The sequence below is a fragment of the Pezoporus occidentalis genome, unplaced genomic scaffold (assembly GCF_034315485.1).
Source record: "Pezoporus occidentalis ecotype Australia unplaced genomic scaffold, CSIRO_AGI_Poc_V1 ctg8, whole genome shotgun sequence".
Taxonomy (NCBI): Eukaryota; Metazoa; Chordata; class Aves; order Psittaciformes; family Psittacidae; genus Pezoporus; species Pezoporus occidentalis.
The window spans coordinates 1,142,960-1,159,445 of NW_026916158.1; the positions used below are offsets into that span (position 1 = coordinate 1,142,960).

Consider the following 16,486-nt stretch of genomic DNA (forward strand, 5'->3'; position numbering starts at 1 on the left):
CACAACTTACACAACTTACTTCATTGTTGGGTTTCACTGTATTTGAGAAACTGATTGTAAGCAAAGGTATCTTTTCTTTGATTACACTTTACAGAATTATTAGTGTTTGCAACTGCAATTCTTCTTATGATAGAAGAGTTGCAACACTTTTTTCCTACATCTTGATGTGAAGCAGATCATTCTTGGCTGTTTGCATCCTCATTTTCTTCCCTTACTGCTCTACAGAGATGTATGTGAATTAACATGTAATTTATATGTAATGAATATGTAATTTTTTATGCAAGGTTGTTGGGACATATTATTCTATCCACTCTTCAAACGGCCACAAACAGGCCTCACTCGAATGTAAATTTAAATTCTCAGCAGACCTCTTATGGAGTTAAACAGATATTTTAAAAAATCTCAGAAAGAAAGAGTATGTGAAGTATTTTGAGTTGACTCTGCTCTCTTCTGAAAGTGCTGCCATTGAATGTGCTTGAGCCTGGGACTTCAGAGCCACAGGCAGAACTGAAGCTGCGTGTCACTCCTTGCAAGGAAAATAATACTGATGGGCTTAAGCACACAGATCCCTACAGGACAGGTTTGGACCTGGAGATGTGTCACTTTGGTTTCTGTACATGCAGCTTCTCTTCCTAACTGAAGGAATCAGAAATTTTTAGCAGGTATCAGCAGGACTGAATTTCCAGTATCTCATTAATAGCTGGTCAATTAAATATTTTCAAATTAATAATCATTTAATTCCCTAAGAAAAGTGCTGATGAATCAAAAATGCACCTCCAGCAATCCCTATTATTAAAGACACTATATTTAAGGAACTTTGTTTTTAGCAGCAGAAGCTAAATTTAACAAGGCATAATATATAATTTTGAAGACTTTCTGAACAGTCTAGATTGCTGTCATGAGTTTGTAGAACTCTTATAACATCAAAGAGAATCCAGGTACATAGCAGCCATGGCACTCCTCTTTTCCTCTGCTTTTTGACTGACCAGGAACAATCAATAAATTGAAAATACTGAACAAAAGGAATCTTTACCACAACTAAAATACAAATGAGAATATTGGCAATGACCTCTCCCCATTGCTGGATCAAAAGAACCACTATATGCACATGCTTCTGTGAAACTGTGGTGAGAAACTGCAAGTTTACCCATAGCTTGCACATTTAAATAAAGCTATAAATGCTAAAAAAACAGACCTGCCATTTCATGCATCTGCTTTTGAAGCAGAATTGTTCTGTTTATTATTCCTGCACTTTCATGCCTACAGACAGATTTACAATCTGTGAAATACATGGACTAAATAAGCAGGAAAGAGAATTCCTCTTTCTTTTATATTTCCTGTCTCCTCTAAACTTCTATTAATGAAAATCAAAGCCTTAAGTCTCAAAACAACCTGAATTATGAAACTAACATACACTGCAAAAGTCATTTGACAGCAGATTTATCACCATCACTCTACAATTTTACAGTGATTTTTAATAGTTTTCTTCACTTAGATCACAAAATCAGAAAATCAGAGAATACCAGGTTGGAAGGGACCTCAAGAATCATCTGGTTCAAACTTACTTTGGTTTGAATGTGTATGTTTGGTAAGAAGTTGGAAACAACAGAATGTGAACACCAAGGCAAAAGGACCAAAGAAGGATACACAGAAAAAGATCAGGACCTCTTTAGTAGGCTCATTGCTTATATTAATAATTAATATAGAAGTCCTCTTTTTTTATGAATTAAAGTAACTGTAAGTAGTTATTTTACAATTCCAAATTTCTTGTAAAGGTTGCTATATATTTCTGTAAGTTTCTGGTTTGATCTCTACAAAGTGTTCTTATATGAATACTACAAATTATTTACTACTATTTACTACAAAGAAAAACCCACAATAAAATGTAAAGCTTTCAGTTTATAGAAATATAAACTTGCAGTAGCACAAGACACACATTTCTCACATTCTTACTGGAGCTCTGAAATCCACTGGAAAGTTGGGAGATTTATGTTCTTCTTCTATATAAAAGTCTTCATTGCCAAACTCCTGCTCGCTGTTGGTTATCACCAGCATGCTCAAAAAACATGAAGTCCTAAGAAGGCAACAAAAAGCAAACTTCTTAAATGTTATTCTTAGTTCAGAGATCTCCTGGTTGCTTTGCAAGGTATTCAAAGTCCCTTCCTCTCAGAAGCCTCAAAAATAAGATGATGGGGCCACCTCCCTCCATCCCACATTACCTGGGTCTCTCAGAATAGGACACCCACAGAGAGAGAAAGAGGTGGTGAAAGACCTACTTGGAAACTTTAAATTATCACTAGCCGAGGCTATGCTTCATTTAAGCAGGATTCCTGCCTTGGCTTTGTTAGACTTCACTCAGCCCCTTCAATTTTACCTTAAAGTGGAGTCCATCATAATGATGACTATCTTTAGTTTACATCTGGGGGCCCAGGTTTCTGTGTCTGGAGTCCTGGGTTGCTCGCACTCACTAACACTACTTCATGCACATGGTAGCACATGAATGAACACAGCTAAGAAAACCTGTTTCATGCATAGCTGTTAGAGGCTGGTGAGAATGCTCCAAACTCAAGGTACTTCACATGCCCCTTTCTTCTCCCTCTGCAGCTCTGCCAGCACAGAAGCAGAGCAGTTTTTGAAATGGTACCTGATGCTGAATTGCACTGGTAAGTGGAAACATGAGTGTATCGCATACACTCATACACATGCACATACAAAGAGCAAAGTGAGCTGCAATGCAATATTTGACATGGCAGAGTCAGAGTGCAGCTGAAAAGTGTTGTATCAAGGTAGATGTGCTTTGCCTCCACAGAAGTCCTTCGCATTGGAAATGACCCCTCTGAGAGCATTTAATCCTGTTCAGCTCAGTTATGCACACACTTCCAAGAAGGAGAGTCAGGAGGAAATAGCTGCCATATTCAGCTGTCCAGTTCGCCAGCTCAGCAGGCTGCTCTGGTTTGGTCTCTTTGCAATTGCTGATGTGCACTTTCATGGTTTCACCATCCACATAAACAAGCTTTCCTCTATTAATGTAATGTTAAAGACTCTGTAAGGAGTCTTCCCTTTACAGGGTTTCTCAGTCCCATCAGATATGTAGCTCTTCTTAAATGCAATTAGCACTTCATGTAGTCTAGAACAAGCTTATTATCTGAAATAATTCCTTGTTGTCTTCTGTGTTTAGTTCTACACATAGCAATTTCACAACAAGTTATGGCCCATTTCAAGGAGCTCAGGATCAAATTCTTTAACAGTACATTTTGAACATAAAAATGAAAAGGCCAGTTCATACTCAAGTATCAGTGAATGACAGACTTACAATAAGGAAGCAAGCACCAATCATGACAGCTTTCATTTTTACGTCAAGGTCCATTGGGAATGTGATTCCAAAGTTATCTGCATCTGTAAAGGCTTCTTTCAAAAATCCAGTCCACTGCTTAGAAATCCTTCCAACAGTAGCAGTCTCATCCACAGATTTCACCTAGTTACATATAAAATTAAAAAAAAATATAATCTGTCATTCATAATATCCCCAAATCCCGTTCATCACAGATCCATGTGAAAGCTACAGATTGTGTTATTTGAATTAATGCAGTCATTGAATGTAACTGTACCAAAAAAACAACCCTGACTATCAGAACATCAGTCTTAAGTAGCACAGACATGAACTTAATTCTAAATCTAACTACAGAATTCAGTGCTTTAATGGTGTTGGAAGACACCTACTGCACACTGCTGCGAGTGTTGTCTTTTAAGCAAGAGAGCAAATCACTTTCTCCTGCCATGTATCAGGTGCTGCTGGAGTGAAAATTAAACAAACTACGCTGTTGTATTACAAAACAGAAATTAGCCCTTTGGTATTTCCTAAAGTTAGATGCAGTTGTCAGAGTTGCAAAATCTAATTTGCAAAATAAAATTATACTAAATTTGCTTTAGCAACTATTTGCAACATCATTTTAAATACTAAATGATAAACTAGTGTATCTACTAATTAATGTGTATGAAAATAATGATGCATTAGTCACTATTATTTTTAAGTGAAAGTTGTAAGTCTTCAGTCATTCAAATCTGTATTTTAGGTCTAAATTATATTGATTTAGTTGGTCATTGCATGATTATTAAATTATTAAATGAGTGGTTGTAGGAAGTGATTTTAATAAATACATGACACAGCTGAGAATAACATCTTTTTTAGGGACAAACACAATAGAGTCAAAAAGATTTCACTGCTAAATATTTAAATTAACAGATCTGTATGCAACGTCAGGGAATCAGTTTCACTGATTACTGATGAGTGGCTTTAAGACATCAATTCTGGAAGTTTTTCTGGTTTATCTAGAGTAATCTACATATCTAGAGAAGTGAATTGATTATACTAGCATGAAAGTATTCTGTACTAATTACTTAATATATATTACAGTTCAGTTGACAAGTTCAAGCAACAATTCAAGCAATAAATTACTATCAAACTACTACCTGAAAGAAGATACATACAAACAACTTTTAGCCTTGCATACCTCAAAATTAACATCATCACAACAGCTGCAGGCAACACATGGGCCAGAAATTTTCAATATATCCATTCTTTTCTCATCTTGAATGGTAAACTTTGGCAGGCAGGCATGCCAGTTCTGGACAACATAACCAACTGGTGTTCCTGGAGGTGCCTGAACTTCCATCTTCACAGGAAAAAGAAAATCTCCAAGTGAGCAGTCATGCTTTGTTAAGCTTGTTCGACAAACCCCACCATAACATACAAACCAAACACAACTTATTTTTCCACAACAATCTGGCTTCCCAATGGATGAAGCTGCATGGGGTTTTCTGTGAATGTTTTCAAAAAACTGCACACAAATTTCAGACTTCATATACATCTCCAGTATAAAGACCAAAGTCAAAGAAAGGCTTTGAGCATCCCAAAAGCATTCACTGAACACATTACAGGATGCAGCTACTACATATCTCTCAGTAAGAACCTCAGATCTGAGATTTCAGAAGTTGCATCATCCCATAATTAAATTAATATTAAAAAAGCTCATCATCTCACATTGAATTTCACTACAGGTTTCACAGCAGCAGTAAATTGAAAACTCTAGCTGTTACTTTATGAAAGCCGCTGACTAACTCTTACACTGCAAGTTCATCTCTAGCACAGATTTTGGTAAAGGCTACAAGTTGCCTGACATGCTGCTTCATCAAATTTTTCATTACCATAATCAGAATGGCCACAGTGAATCCAAGTGTTGCAGCGAACTTGCTTCTTCCCAGACCAAGGACCCCATAAGCAAATCCCACAGCCCTCTCTCCCCACACTTTACAGGCAAAATGTGACGTGTTTCACCTTGCCTAACTCAAGACAGCCCCATCTCAAAACTGCACAGATGGACCACTTCCCATGAGAAGGAAGAAAGTGAGAGGGAGTAACTCACCTCCTGCAAGCAGCAGGGAAAGCAGCATGAAGAACACCGGAGGGGTCTCTGCAGTGTTATCACCTCATGGCCCAGGTTGTCTATAATCCGAATGGTGAAGGGTCGTGATGGCCCACAGCAATTCCTGGTACAGCAGTCAGTGTCCTCTGCTGCAAAGTACACCCTTTGCCCCAGCGTATTCTTGATTTCGTATTTGTTGTTTGTTTCAAAGCCAGTCAAAACTGAAAAACAGGAACAGAATGGTTAAATTTCCGAGGTGCATCTGGTCAGAAAAGTCACCATGCTAACTCTAAAGCTACCCTCTGGGAAGGCAGGCCTCCCTCAAAGTCTGCCAGAGGCAGCTACTGGCAAAATGAAGTGGTGAAGGACCTTTGAGCAGAGCAGCCTGACAGAGAAGTTCAGAGAAGAGAAGCTACCATGCACATGACAAGGCAGAAATTGTAGAGATGTCCATCAGTCTCCTCCCACCAGACAGGGACACTTACTGCCAGAGCAAGCACCACTATTATATAAATAACACGGCATGGAAGATTCCCAGGGAAGGAAGAGCTTGCTTCCCAGGGAAGGAAGAGGATGAGAATTAAAAAGAAAACTTGTGAATTTGGTGAAGCAAGAACATTCAAATGAAAAGGCCATAAAAAAAGCCAACCAGTCAAGATTCACAGCAGCACAAATGGAAAACAACAAGAGCCAGGACAGAAATTTTGATTAATTTCTCTAAAAAATGAAAGCACTCTTTGAAGCACTACGGAAAGAAAAGGCAGCAACAGTAGGCATCAACTGAGATGGATGTTTCATTTTATTTCTTCCATTTGAAAGACACTGATAACAGGACTTTGATATTCTTAAAGTGAACGGAATAAGGGTAGTAGAAGGAAAGCAGTTCAATTCACTAAAACAGCAGGATTGCCTGGGAACTAGACTAGAGCTTCATGCCAGTCTGTAGAGTTAGACGGAGTAAGAAAGCACAGAAAATGACATCTTTAAGCAGGGAAGAGAAGCAAGTAGAAATCATGTGGATTAATAACATGGGAAGCAGCTTTAACTATCTACCAAGATACATTGCTATGTATCTTTCAAGATACAGAACCAGTTTAAAATCCCCTGCCCTCCTATCTTCTTGTTTCTCTCCTCCACAACTTCTGCAGAAACTGATACAGATAACAGGCAGGAAAGAGAAAGGTTGTGATCCACCTTAAAAAGATAGTATCAAAGTCTAAATTTTATCATTTCATGGGATTATTGGATTTAAACACGTCTCTCCCATAAATACTTTGCACTTACTCTCAAGAAGTTCAATTTGTTGATGAATTAATATCTGGTCAATCTGTTAATGGTTGAAAAAATTAAACAGAACAAATAGTTAACAAGTTGTAAATAAGAGAAACCTAGTTTCAAGAAGCATTACTGTTTCATTTCAGAATTCAGATTTATGGATCAATATATTGCCTAGAGGCAGATCATCTACTTGTAAAGCGTGCAAGTAGCTCATGTACTCCCATCCTGTCCTCTGCCAAATTAGCAGAACAGTGTTTCAGGGCACTGGAGCAGATGACAGTTGTTCCCAAGTTGGGCTAGTTACAAGCACACAAGGGCTCAGGCTGGCTCACTTACAGAGCCCAAGAGAGCCTCTGACACCTCATATCCCAGCCACTTATACTAGGAGTCCATACAGACAAAAGCAGGAAAATAATAAATTTTAGAGCTACTGCTCAGCTCTGAGAGAAACTCAGGGAATGCTAATAGCAAAATAAGAACAGTTTCCAAATTGCAGAACATGTCCTATGTCCTTGTACTGTAAAAATACAGTTTATCTTATCTCTGGGAGCAAATATCAAGGCTTAACACTGATAGATTTTTGCCAAATCTGCAAATTGCTGAAAAAAGAAAAAGAAAAAAAAAAAGGGCACCAGTGAGAGAAGGCCATGAGGCCATGTATCCTGAGTTTCCCTGTATCCTGAGTTTTCATGTATCCTGAGATTCCCTGTATCCTATGTTGTGAAGTCTGACTAGTATCTCTGCTAACAACATTATGAAGGTGTGAAGAAAGCACCATGTAGAAAACTAAGCAATTTTAATGTGCTACAGGTGCATATATTATATACTTTTATTATAGACACTGCCAAATCTCATTACATCTCACAAATGGTACCTTCAGAAATAGGAAAGATCTATGATAGCCCTATGCCCCTAGTAATTTAGCATCTCACTTGACAGAAGAGTACTGCATGAAGTGCTGCAACCATAACAGGCATCTCCACACTGAAACACGCATCAATTCCATTACAAAAGGCTTCATTTAGCAGCCCAAAAGTGGCAACCCACGGAACTGTAACAAAGCCACATACTTTTTTTAGCTTTTTCACATATGCAGGCTGCTTCTCAGGTGAATACCTGTTCTCTGGGGAAGAAGGAAGGGTGCAGGTACCTGAGTGAGGTATTGCAGTCCAGGAGGGCAGTTGGGAAGAGGAGGAGGGACGGGCATCCAGATTGTCCCCTCCTTCACAATGGGCTGGTTCTGTATGGGTGGAACAGCAAGTTCAGCTGGGACTCTCATGGCCTGTACCTGAAAGCCATAGCTCCCTGCACCTGCAACACCTGGTGTGTTTGGAGAGATGCAGTTATTAAAGTTAGATGTTAGAAAAGAATTGCCCCATGGATCTTCAAAAGATTAATGTATTCACTATTTTGACCTACAAAGATCCTTGTGCAAAGTTATACTGGATATGGATGTTCTAATCCCTTCAGACAAAACCAAATAAAATCAGTAAATGAATCATTATAGAATATAGCAGAAATTTTATTCACATAAAGACAGGCAATTCAAATACTAGAAATAAATAAATGAAGATTATTTCTAAATAAAGATGACAGAAACCTTAAAACAGATAAAAAGTATGAGCATTTACAAGTTGTCAGTTGAGCAAATGGGGAATTTTCAGACAAAGTGTTCCTGGAATCATACCTTCTAGTTATGGGTTAGGAAATGTGCTTTTAGAAAGTTCATCTGCAGTTTTCAAACTAAATGAATGTGATCTAAAACCAGCACCTTCCCATTCTCTTCAAAAACTCAGGAAATCCACAACTCCTTCATGGAGGAGGTGCATAGTAAAGGAGAAAATCATTCCACATTTTGTGAATGCCAAGTAAATCTTCAGTTACCACTCAATAGAAAACACAAACTCTCATGAAGCACTTCAGGGTCTAAATGCTCAGCACCCCACCAGATGGCACACGAAGCACTGCCTTGGTGCTCACAGCCTACCCCACATCCCTGGCTGAGCGCAGAGCCCTGCCTTGCCTGCAGCAACAGAGCCTTTGTAGCTGAAGCTGCTGAAGTTGCTGTTGAAGTTACAGAACAATAACTGTATTTTTCCCTCACTTAACACTTCCCTGGTAGGCTGTAGGTTTTCACTCTGATAGAGAGGAATTTTATATTTTACTTGATTATTTATAGCTCGAGTTACTGACTTGTAGATTTTAGCCCAAAACTGTTCAGCACCAGTGTTTCACATTACACTCTAATACATGGACTGTTACATATGAAAGCTCACACTGTGGCCGTAAATAGGACAGTACTTCAGGTGATGTAAACAGCTGTAGCTTAAAATTCATAGGTGGCAGAGGCCCCCACTCTAGAGAAGGATTCACCCTTACAGAATACAAAATCGCTTTTATGTTTGAGCACAGGCTTCACACACAAATGATCTACTGCTCTCATGCATAAGTATATGCATGCTTCCCTGACCATCACACAGGCAGCACATGCTCATTCCCTGCTGAAGCTAACTGTACTTTTAGACCTCAGACTGCCCTGCCACAACATGCACAAGCTTTAACTTATGAACAGCACAGTAACTCAGGCCAAACGGTTTGCATTTTATCTACAACTTATGCTTTGAGTCTGATTGTTAGTTGGTTCTTTAGAAAGCAATTAGTTACCAGAACATGAGAAGCTATTTAGAAGTGCTGAATTTTGAATGTGGAGCAGGAAATGAAATAGGAGAGGAGAAAAGCAAATCAGTGCAAGGTATAACCACATGCAAAGTACAGCAACAGGGTAGGAAACAGGCAGAAAATCACAGAACAGGCAAGAGGAAAACAATTCTTTCTTCAGTTCTGGATTTCTAGAGAAAAGTAAAGTGAAATACTGAAACAGCATATTAATTAAAAAATCTGATCATCAGCAAGAAGCTACCACACATTAATTGCTTTGCATAAGTAATACCACCCTAAAAAACTCCACACAGTAACCACTGAGGAACATTCAATGTCTTTAACTCCTACCACTGCTGGTACTGCTCAGCACCACAAAGGAAAAGATGACTTTTTAGAAAAACAGAAATTAACAGAAACACTACAAAATTAACAGCAGAAAAGGAAATCAGAGATGGTCACCCTGGTGAAATGGAATCTCACATTTCCTGTCCCTATTTCCAGATCTGTAGACAAGCAACCTACCTTGGTAAGTCCCAGGTGCATGCTGAGGGTAGCCATAGGGGACTTGATATCCTGGCACATGGTTAACGTTTGAAAATCCAGATGCTAGGTCAGGTTTATGTGCTGGAAAAATGGAACATAAACTCTGAGTATTGCGGATTTGCTCCTGCCCTACAGTGAAAAATCCCCAACACTGCCTCCTTTTTCAGGCTAGATGTAACAAAATTAAGCAGCGGCTTTCTGTATAGCAAAACCTGCATACCAAGTTCGTATTTATGCACAATATGTATATTAAACATCAGCATAATGTTTAAGAACTTAAAGGAGTTCTCATCCTTAACATGCAGAATAAAAGCAGGTATTGCACATGATGTCATAAAGATGTCACAGAATCACAGGAGCATTTAGCTCAGAAGGGACCTCTTGAGATCACCTAGTGCAAGCAGGGTCAGTTCACTGTCTGGACCAAAGGCGCCTTTGTTCATCTATATTTAGAAGCAGGCTTTAATACAAAGAATTGCCAGAGAACTGATAGGCTGCCCTCCTGTACAGAAGTGACTGGCAGTGAGTCATTCTTCATTATATAAAACATTTTCCACCAATTTCTTCAAGTTAGGACTACACTAATAATGCCTCACAAGCGGACTTGGAGGTTTATGCATTTAAAACATTTACTAAGTTCTTTTTGTAAGCAGAAATAACTTGAATTTCAAGATGATTTATTTGTTTTATTTAACTTTAGAAATCACAATCTGAAAATGTAAGCTATATTTTGGAAATCATTAGATTTCAAAATGTAAATAATTTCAATTCAAAACATATTCAACAAAAATTCATACATATTTCATAAAAATAGAAGGTAAGTAAACTAATAGCTAAGCTAATATTGCTTGAACACTGTGGAAAGACCCATATTATCTTTTGATACTAACAAAAGATTGTTTATATTTTACTCACCTTGCATTGTCATGGATGTGTTTATAAAAGTTCTGCAAAAAAAAAAAAAAGGGGGAGGGGGGGATTTTTAATACATACATACAATTTTACACAAGAGTTATTCAAAGTTCTGTATTATTGCTAAAAGATGCTTGCCTGCCTAAACCATACAGGAAAACTGAATTACAAATGCAAGTATCTCTGCTTCCTTCTAGGCTGTCTCCACCACACCGTAAGTCTGAATTATCTATGCCTGTATTCATGCTTTGAGTATCCTGAAATTATTAAGTCAGAGGAAAGCATTGCTATGTGCAGTTATTTCACTGCACTACAAGACTATTGTGCAGCCATTCAGAAACATCATGCAATTCATATGAACAAATTCCTGCAGTAATTTCGCAGCAACTGGTTTAGTATATTGATGTTGACTACAAAACCTGCTTGGGTAAATCCTGGAGCAGCCCTGATGCCATGCTGCCACCTATTCAGTTCTTTATGCTACTCCACTTCTGACATGGTACTACTAAATATCATGTATCCAATATTTGTCTTAACATGATAATGATGGGTTTGCACAGGGGAGTGGGCTTCCACAGCAGAACAGCATGAGTAAAAGGGCCAACTGCTTGTCTTTTTTCCTTATACTTTTCCAAGTATAACTCCAAAAGGAGTTAAAAAAAGGCAGAAAGAACATTTACTGATGCCAGCATTAACCTTAAGAAATATTCCTTTCTGCCTCTGGAGTAATGAGAGAAGGAAAACAATGGCAGCAACTTTTACTGAAGACAATGGTCCAAACCCGCCAGGAGAGCCACAAGTGGACGTACAGAAAAGAACAGCATAGGAGCTCCTTTTTATAGGATTGAAAGCTTTATAACAAATGATAAACCTAGCTATTCTTTAGACAGAATGCAGTTCAAGTTAAACTAGCAATATATTTTGTCTGTTACGATTCTTCCAACTAGAAGATGGCCATTCAAAGGGAAGGAAAGTGAAACTGAAAATAATTCCTTCCTGCTTTTTACTCCCGGAGTAAAAGCAGACATCACACTAGGATGTTTAATGGTTCTGGGATGACATAGGATCTCTCTCACATGCCAGCTTACACACAACATCCTCTTTCTTTAGTGTATTGGTCTTAAAGTGTTCCTTTTTCAAACCTTGTTCTTGCAGCTGATAATATAAACTGACAAGTTTAATATATGACCATATTAAAATATGTTGAGAAAACTACCAGCTTGTAGGCATAGCACAAATTAAAGATGAATAAAAAAACATAATTTAAACTAAAAAAAGCTCAATTTATACTGTGAGGTGTCCCAGGTACCTAACTTTAGTGAAATACTGAGAATTCAAACTGAACCCTTTGGTAAAGGAACGGTAGAGACCATATCATATGATTTGTTTATAAGAAAGGCTTTACAATAGCCCAGAATCTTTCTTCTCCCTACAACCACACATATATGCCACTGCACAATCTAGGATTTAGAAAATGGTGATAAACTCTACGGCAAGAAAAGTAATAAAGATTTTACATTTTACAAAGTTCAACTCCCATTTGATCAGACATTATGTTAAGAACAGTTAAGATTATGTCTTTTACTAAAATTGTCTTTCTTCTTCTATTGCTTTTTATGTAGACTCCTTCTATCACATCCAACTCAGTCACCAAGATTAGTACATTGCCATTCATGCCTTTCTTTTAATCTGAATAATTTATGAAGATTGTGAAATAACATGAAATTGTGAAATACCAAAGGAACGAGGAACAAAAACTCACTTTTGTCAACTGTATGTTGCACAATATATTGTTTAATGATGTCGCTATGCATGGGGAAATTCTCACATGGTGAAACCTCAGTCAAGAAACAGCCGTAACAAAAAGACCAGTCACTTAGAAATGAGTTGGTTCCAGCTACCTGGGTTACACAAAGCAATGAAGACTACATTTTCACTTCAGTTTAATAAAATAAGGCTTTACAAGCTGCTAGGTGTTACTAGTTCTAGTAACAGTTTTAAATATAGGGAACAATCACTGAAACATTACTTTGCAAGGAAAAGTAAAGGTATTTGCATTTATCTTCCACTAACACAAAAGAGGGAGAATACTATTTCTTTTTAATGGAGTTAAAATTCCATACAACTAAAGAAAAAAGGAAAAAAAGTGCTTCAGCAAGTAAAAGTTCATTACTGAATTAACTCTGGTTTGATAAAACAGTAGCTGCAGGAATCCCTCTCACCACGCTGGCCATGTGCTGCAACCTGAATTTACAACATGAGAGTAAATTGTGTGGTAGTGAATAAGCTGGACATGGTGGTCAAGAAGCAGCTGTGAATCTTCGCATACACTTGATAAAAAAACCTTTGCAAGGCTCTGAGCAATCTGACCTACATGTGAATTTAGGCTGGCTTTAAGCAGAGGAATGGACCAAATAACCTCCAAAGGTTATCCTTTCCAACCCAAATTATGCTAGGATTATAAGGGTCCTTCACATTTTATTACATTACTTGAGATATTTGCTGATCAAACATTCACCAAAATCCCCCAGCTGAAGCACTAAAGGGCAAGAGAGGATAGTGGGGTCCAGGCTCCAGCTCCCATCACCTCACCCCCCTGCGGGGGCCATTATGTTTAGGGCTATGCAAGAGACCCTGTGCCAGGAAAAGCCTGACAGATTCCTGTAGTAACTTACAGCTCTGGGCCCATGCTCCCAAAGGGAGTACAGAGAAGATATAAAGATACCTTGGTTCAGCTTTACACAGGGGAAAGGAGAAGTGATTTTGCTGGCAGAAGGGAAGCACCAGGGAAACACTTCATGGACAGCAGCTGTCTGATAAGGAATGACCCTTATGAAACAGTCTCTGGATGATCTGAGGTACCCCCACTGCGCCTGTGCACTGGGAGTGGGAAGGGCAGGGGCTGCCAGCTGGCTCTCCTGAAACACACTACTTGAACCCTGCAGTATGACTGATGCAGAGTGGAAATGAAAGGCAAAAGAACACACACACCTGCCCCCAGCAGTGCTTCTACTGCCAAGAGCAACCGTTGCGCCATGGGTTATCAAGCTGACAGCAGATCCCCAAACCTCATCTGCTGTAACGCTCACAAGAGAAAGGAATTTGTGTCAAGAAGTCTCATTCTTCACACCTTGTCCCTATACACTGTACTACCCAGAACCCATATTGTCAGCCTTCCTCCTCATCCATAGGAGGTCCCCATACTTCTTCCCTTTGCTCACAGAAGTAGCAGTCAATTGCTGCTAAACCCTCTAACCCGGCACCAGCATACCGCCACCAGTTCCTCACTCTCTCTTTACTTTCTTGAATCATTATTCAAATGGGTAATGCAGAAGCAGAGCATCCAGGTGCCCAGGTATAGTGGTTTTTCCCCTCCAGGAGTTTTGAATCAGGACACTTAAGGACAGCCAAAAACTTTTGGAAAGGAAATATAGGAAATGTTCCAAAGGAAGTCAGAACAATACTGTTCTGGTTCAGAGAAAACTAAGGGAACAACATTCCTAGCTTGCTCTTTTTTAAGGAATGAAATACCTATGTTCCTTTTCTGTCACTTTCCATTTTCAGAACTGCATTACACATATTCTTTATCCTGATACATATCAGTAGGTACACTGTAAGTCATTTAGAGATCTTAATTCAGTTAACTACAAAGCTTCCTAGTTTTATTAGAAAACCAGGCTATTAGCGTGACAATCAGTTTCAAATCTTCTCCAGCTCGCTGAAATACTGCCAAGAGCATACTAACACAAGCCCTCAAGCACAAACATCAAGCATGGTGCCATTTAAATACCGAGCCAGGCCATTTCCAAGAAAGCTGATGATTTAAAAAAAAAACAAAAGCCGAACAGCTGTAAGGCATGCATTAGTTCACCCTAGCTAGCTTTGTGGCACTTCATCATTAGACTATTCAGCCACTGGATTTTAACCTCAGCTACCGCAGAAACAGTATACTTTAAGACAATTTAGTTAATCTAATTAAACAGGTTATTTTCTGCTAAAGTTAATAAAACAGCCTTCAGAGAAGGAATTAAATGAGATACTCGTTGGCATTATTTTCTTCTGATGCAACAGGGCACCCTCTTTCCTCTGACATTGCCATCTCTCCTGCAACCTGCGAGTGCCAACACCCAAGGGCCAAAGAAAACAGGTCATGGTCTGGGTACCCAGCCTCAGGGACATGAAAGCACGTGCCTAACGCTGCTCATTTCACTGCTGGATGACACGACCACCGTTGCCCGAGCCATGCCTGCTGCTGCCAGCTCTCTTGAGCACAGCCTCGGCAGCAAGATCTTAGGTTTCTTAAACCATTTCTTCAAGAGCGAGTTACTTTGCTGAAGACACATTTTCTAACTGGACCACCGAGAAGAAACCGCACACGGTAAAGACACTTCTATCCACAGAAAGAATACCCGTTCCCAAAGCCGAGGAGCCGCTCCGGCACCGAACCCCGCTTCCAGCCGTGCTGGCCCCACTGCTGCCGAGCCCCTCTCCGCTCTAGCGGTCCCCGTGCCGTCAGAGCGCCTCCGGAACCCCAGTGCCGCGGGGCGGAAGCTGCCCGGGACCGCCCTGAGGGAGGCCACCACCACCCGTCCGGGAAGCGCAGGGTGGGGGCACGGGGAGGTCTCCTGATTCTAGCGGAGGCGCAGAGTTTATAAACCGCGAGAAAGGGCGCTGGGACGTTCCTCTGACCCTGGCTCTGCCGCGCTGGACGCTGTATACGTGAACGCTGCTTTCTCGGTTAACCGCTGTTTTGCTACGGGAATAGAATGGAAGGTCAAATATTTGCTTAAAATTGAGCGATGCACTGGTTCTAGAAGGTAGCAATGTCTCTTGCAGTATAACTGCTACAAATGAAATAGCGTTGGTGTTCTTCCATTAAGAAGGCAGTTCACACTTTACCATGTAACTGCTGTCTTTGAGGTGTATATCAAATTATTATTCACAGTAAAATATAACCTAAAAAATAATTTAAAAGTATGTATCTTAGGTTTCCTGTTATCTTTACATTGTCATCTTCACCTTCAGATAAAGCTTCCCCTGTCAGCTAAATGTTCAGCAAAGACAGCTAGTTCTGTGAAATCATAGAATCATAGAATAGTTAGGGTTGGAAAGGACCTTAAGATCATCTAGTTCCAACCCCCTGCCATGGGCAGGGACACCTCGCACTAAACCATGTCACCCAAGGCCTCGTCCAGCCTGGTCTTGAGCACCACCAGGGATGGAGCATTCACAACGTCCCTGGGCAACCCATTCCAGTGCCTCACCACCCTAACAGGAAAGAATTTCCTCCTTATATCCAATCTAAACTTCCCCTGTTTAAGTTTTAACCCGTTACCCCTTGTCCTGTCACTACAGTCTCTAATGAAGAGTCCCTCTCCAGCATCCCTATAGGCCCCCTTCAGATACTGGAAGGCTGCTATGAGGTCTCCACACAGCCTTCTCTTCTCCAGGCTGAACAGCCCCAACTTTCTCAGCCTGTCTTCATACAGGAGGTGCTCCAGTCCCCTGATCATCCTCGTGGCCCTCCTCTGGACTTGTTCCAACAGTTCCATGTCCTTTTTATGTTGAGGACACCAGAACTGCACACAATACTCCAGGTGAGGTCTCACAAGAGCAGAGTAGAGAGGCAGGATCATCTCCTTCAACCTGCCAATTGAAGCAAAAAAAAA

At 39.8% G+C, this 16,486-nt stretch overlaps 1 protein-coding gene across 2 annotated transcripts; it reads right to left on the minus strand.

Moving 5' to 3' along the window:
- Positions 1–1,644: 1,644 nt before the first annotated feature.
- Positions 1,645–15,325, minus strand: LOC134155844 (phospholipid scramblase 1-like). 2 transcript variants are annotated; one of them, XM_062603453.1, is made up of 9 exons: positions 15,227–15,325; positions 10,821–10,852; positions 9,885–9,986; positions 7,852–8,021; positions 6,708–6,750; positions 5,424–5,644; positions 4,512–4,673; positions 3,314–3,475; positions 1,645–2,074 (listed from the first exon to the last, which is right to left on the minus strand). In XM_062603453.1, the coding sequence occupies exons 2-9, from the start codon at positions 10,831–10,833 to the stop codon at positions 2,015–2,017; spliced, it is 933 nt and encodes a 310-aa protein (XP_062459437.1). In that variant the 5' UTR covers positions 10,834–10,852; positions 15,227–15,325; the 3' UTR covers positions 1,645–2,014. The 2 variants fall into 2 exon arrangements, with proteins under 2 accessions (XP_062459437.1, XP_062459438.1); XM_062603454.1 differs by lacking the exons at positions 6,708–6,750; positions 9,885–9,986; positions 10,821–10,852; positions 15,227–15,325 and having other exon boundaries at positions 7,852–7,985.
- Positions 15,326–16,486: the final 1,161 nt, after the last annotated feature.

Excerpts from the sequence above, each read along its gene's own strand:
- LOC134155844 (XM_062603453.1), bottom strand. Across the intron at positions 4,674-5,423 it reads TTCCCTGCTGCTTGCAGGAG|ATGGAAGTTCAGGCACCTCC; the intron begins GTGAGTTACTCC and ends TTTCCTGTGAAG. Across the intron at positions 3,476-4,511 it reads GTGATGATGTTAATTTTGAG|GTGAAATCTGTGGATGAGAC; the intron begins GTATGCAAGGCT and ends ATATGTAACTAG.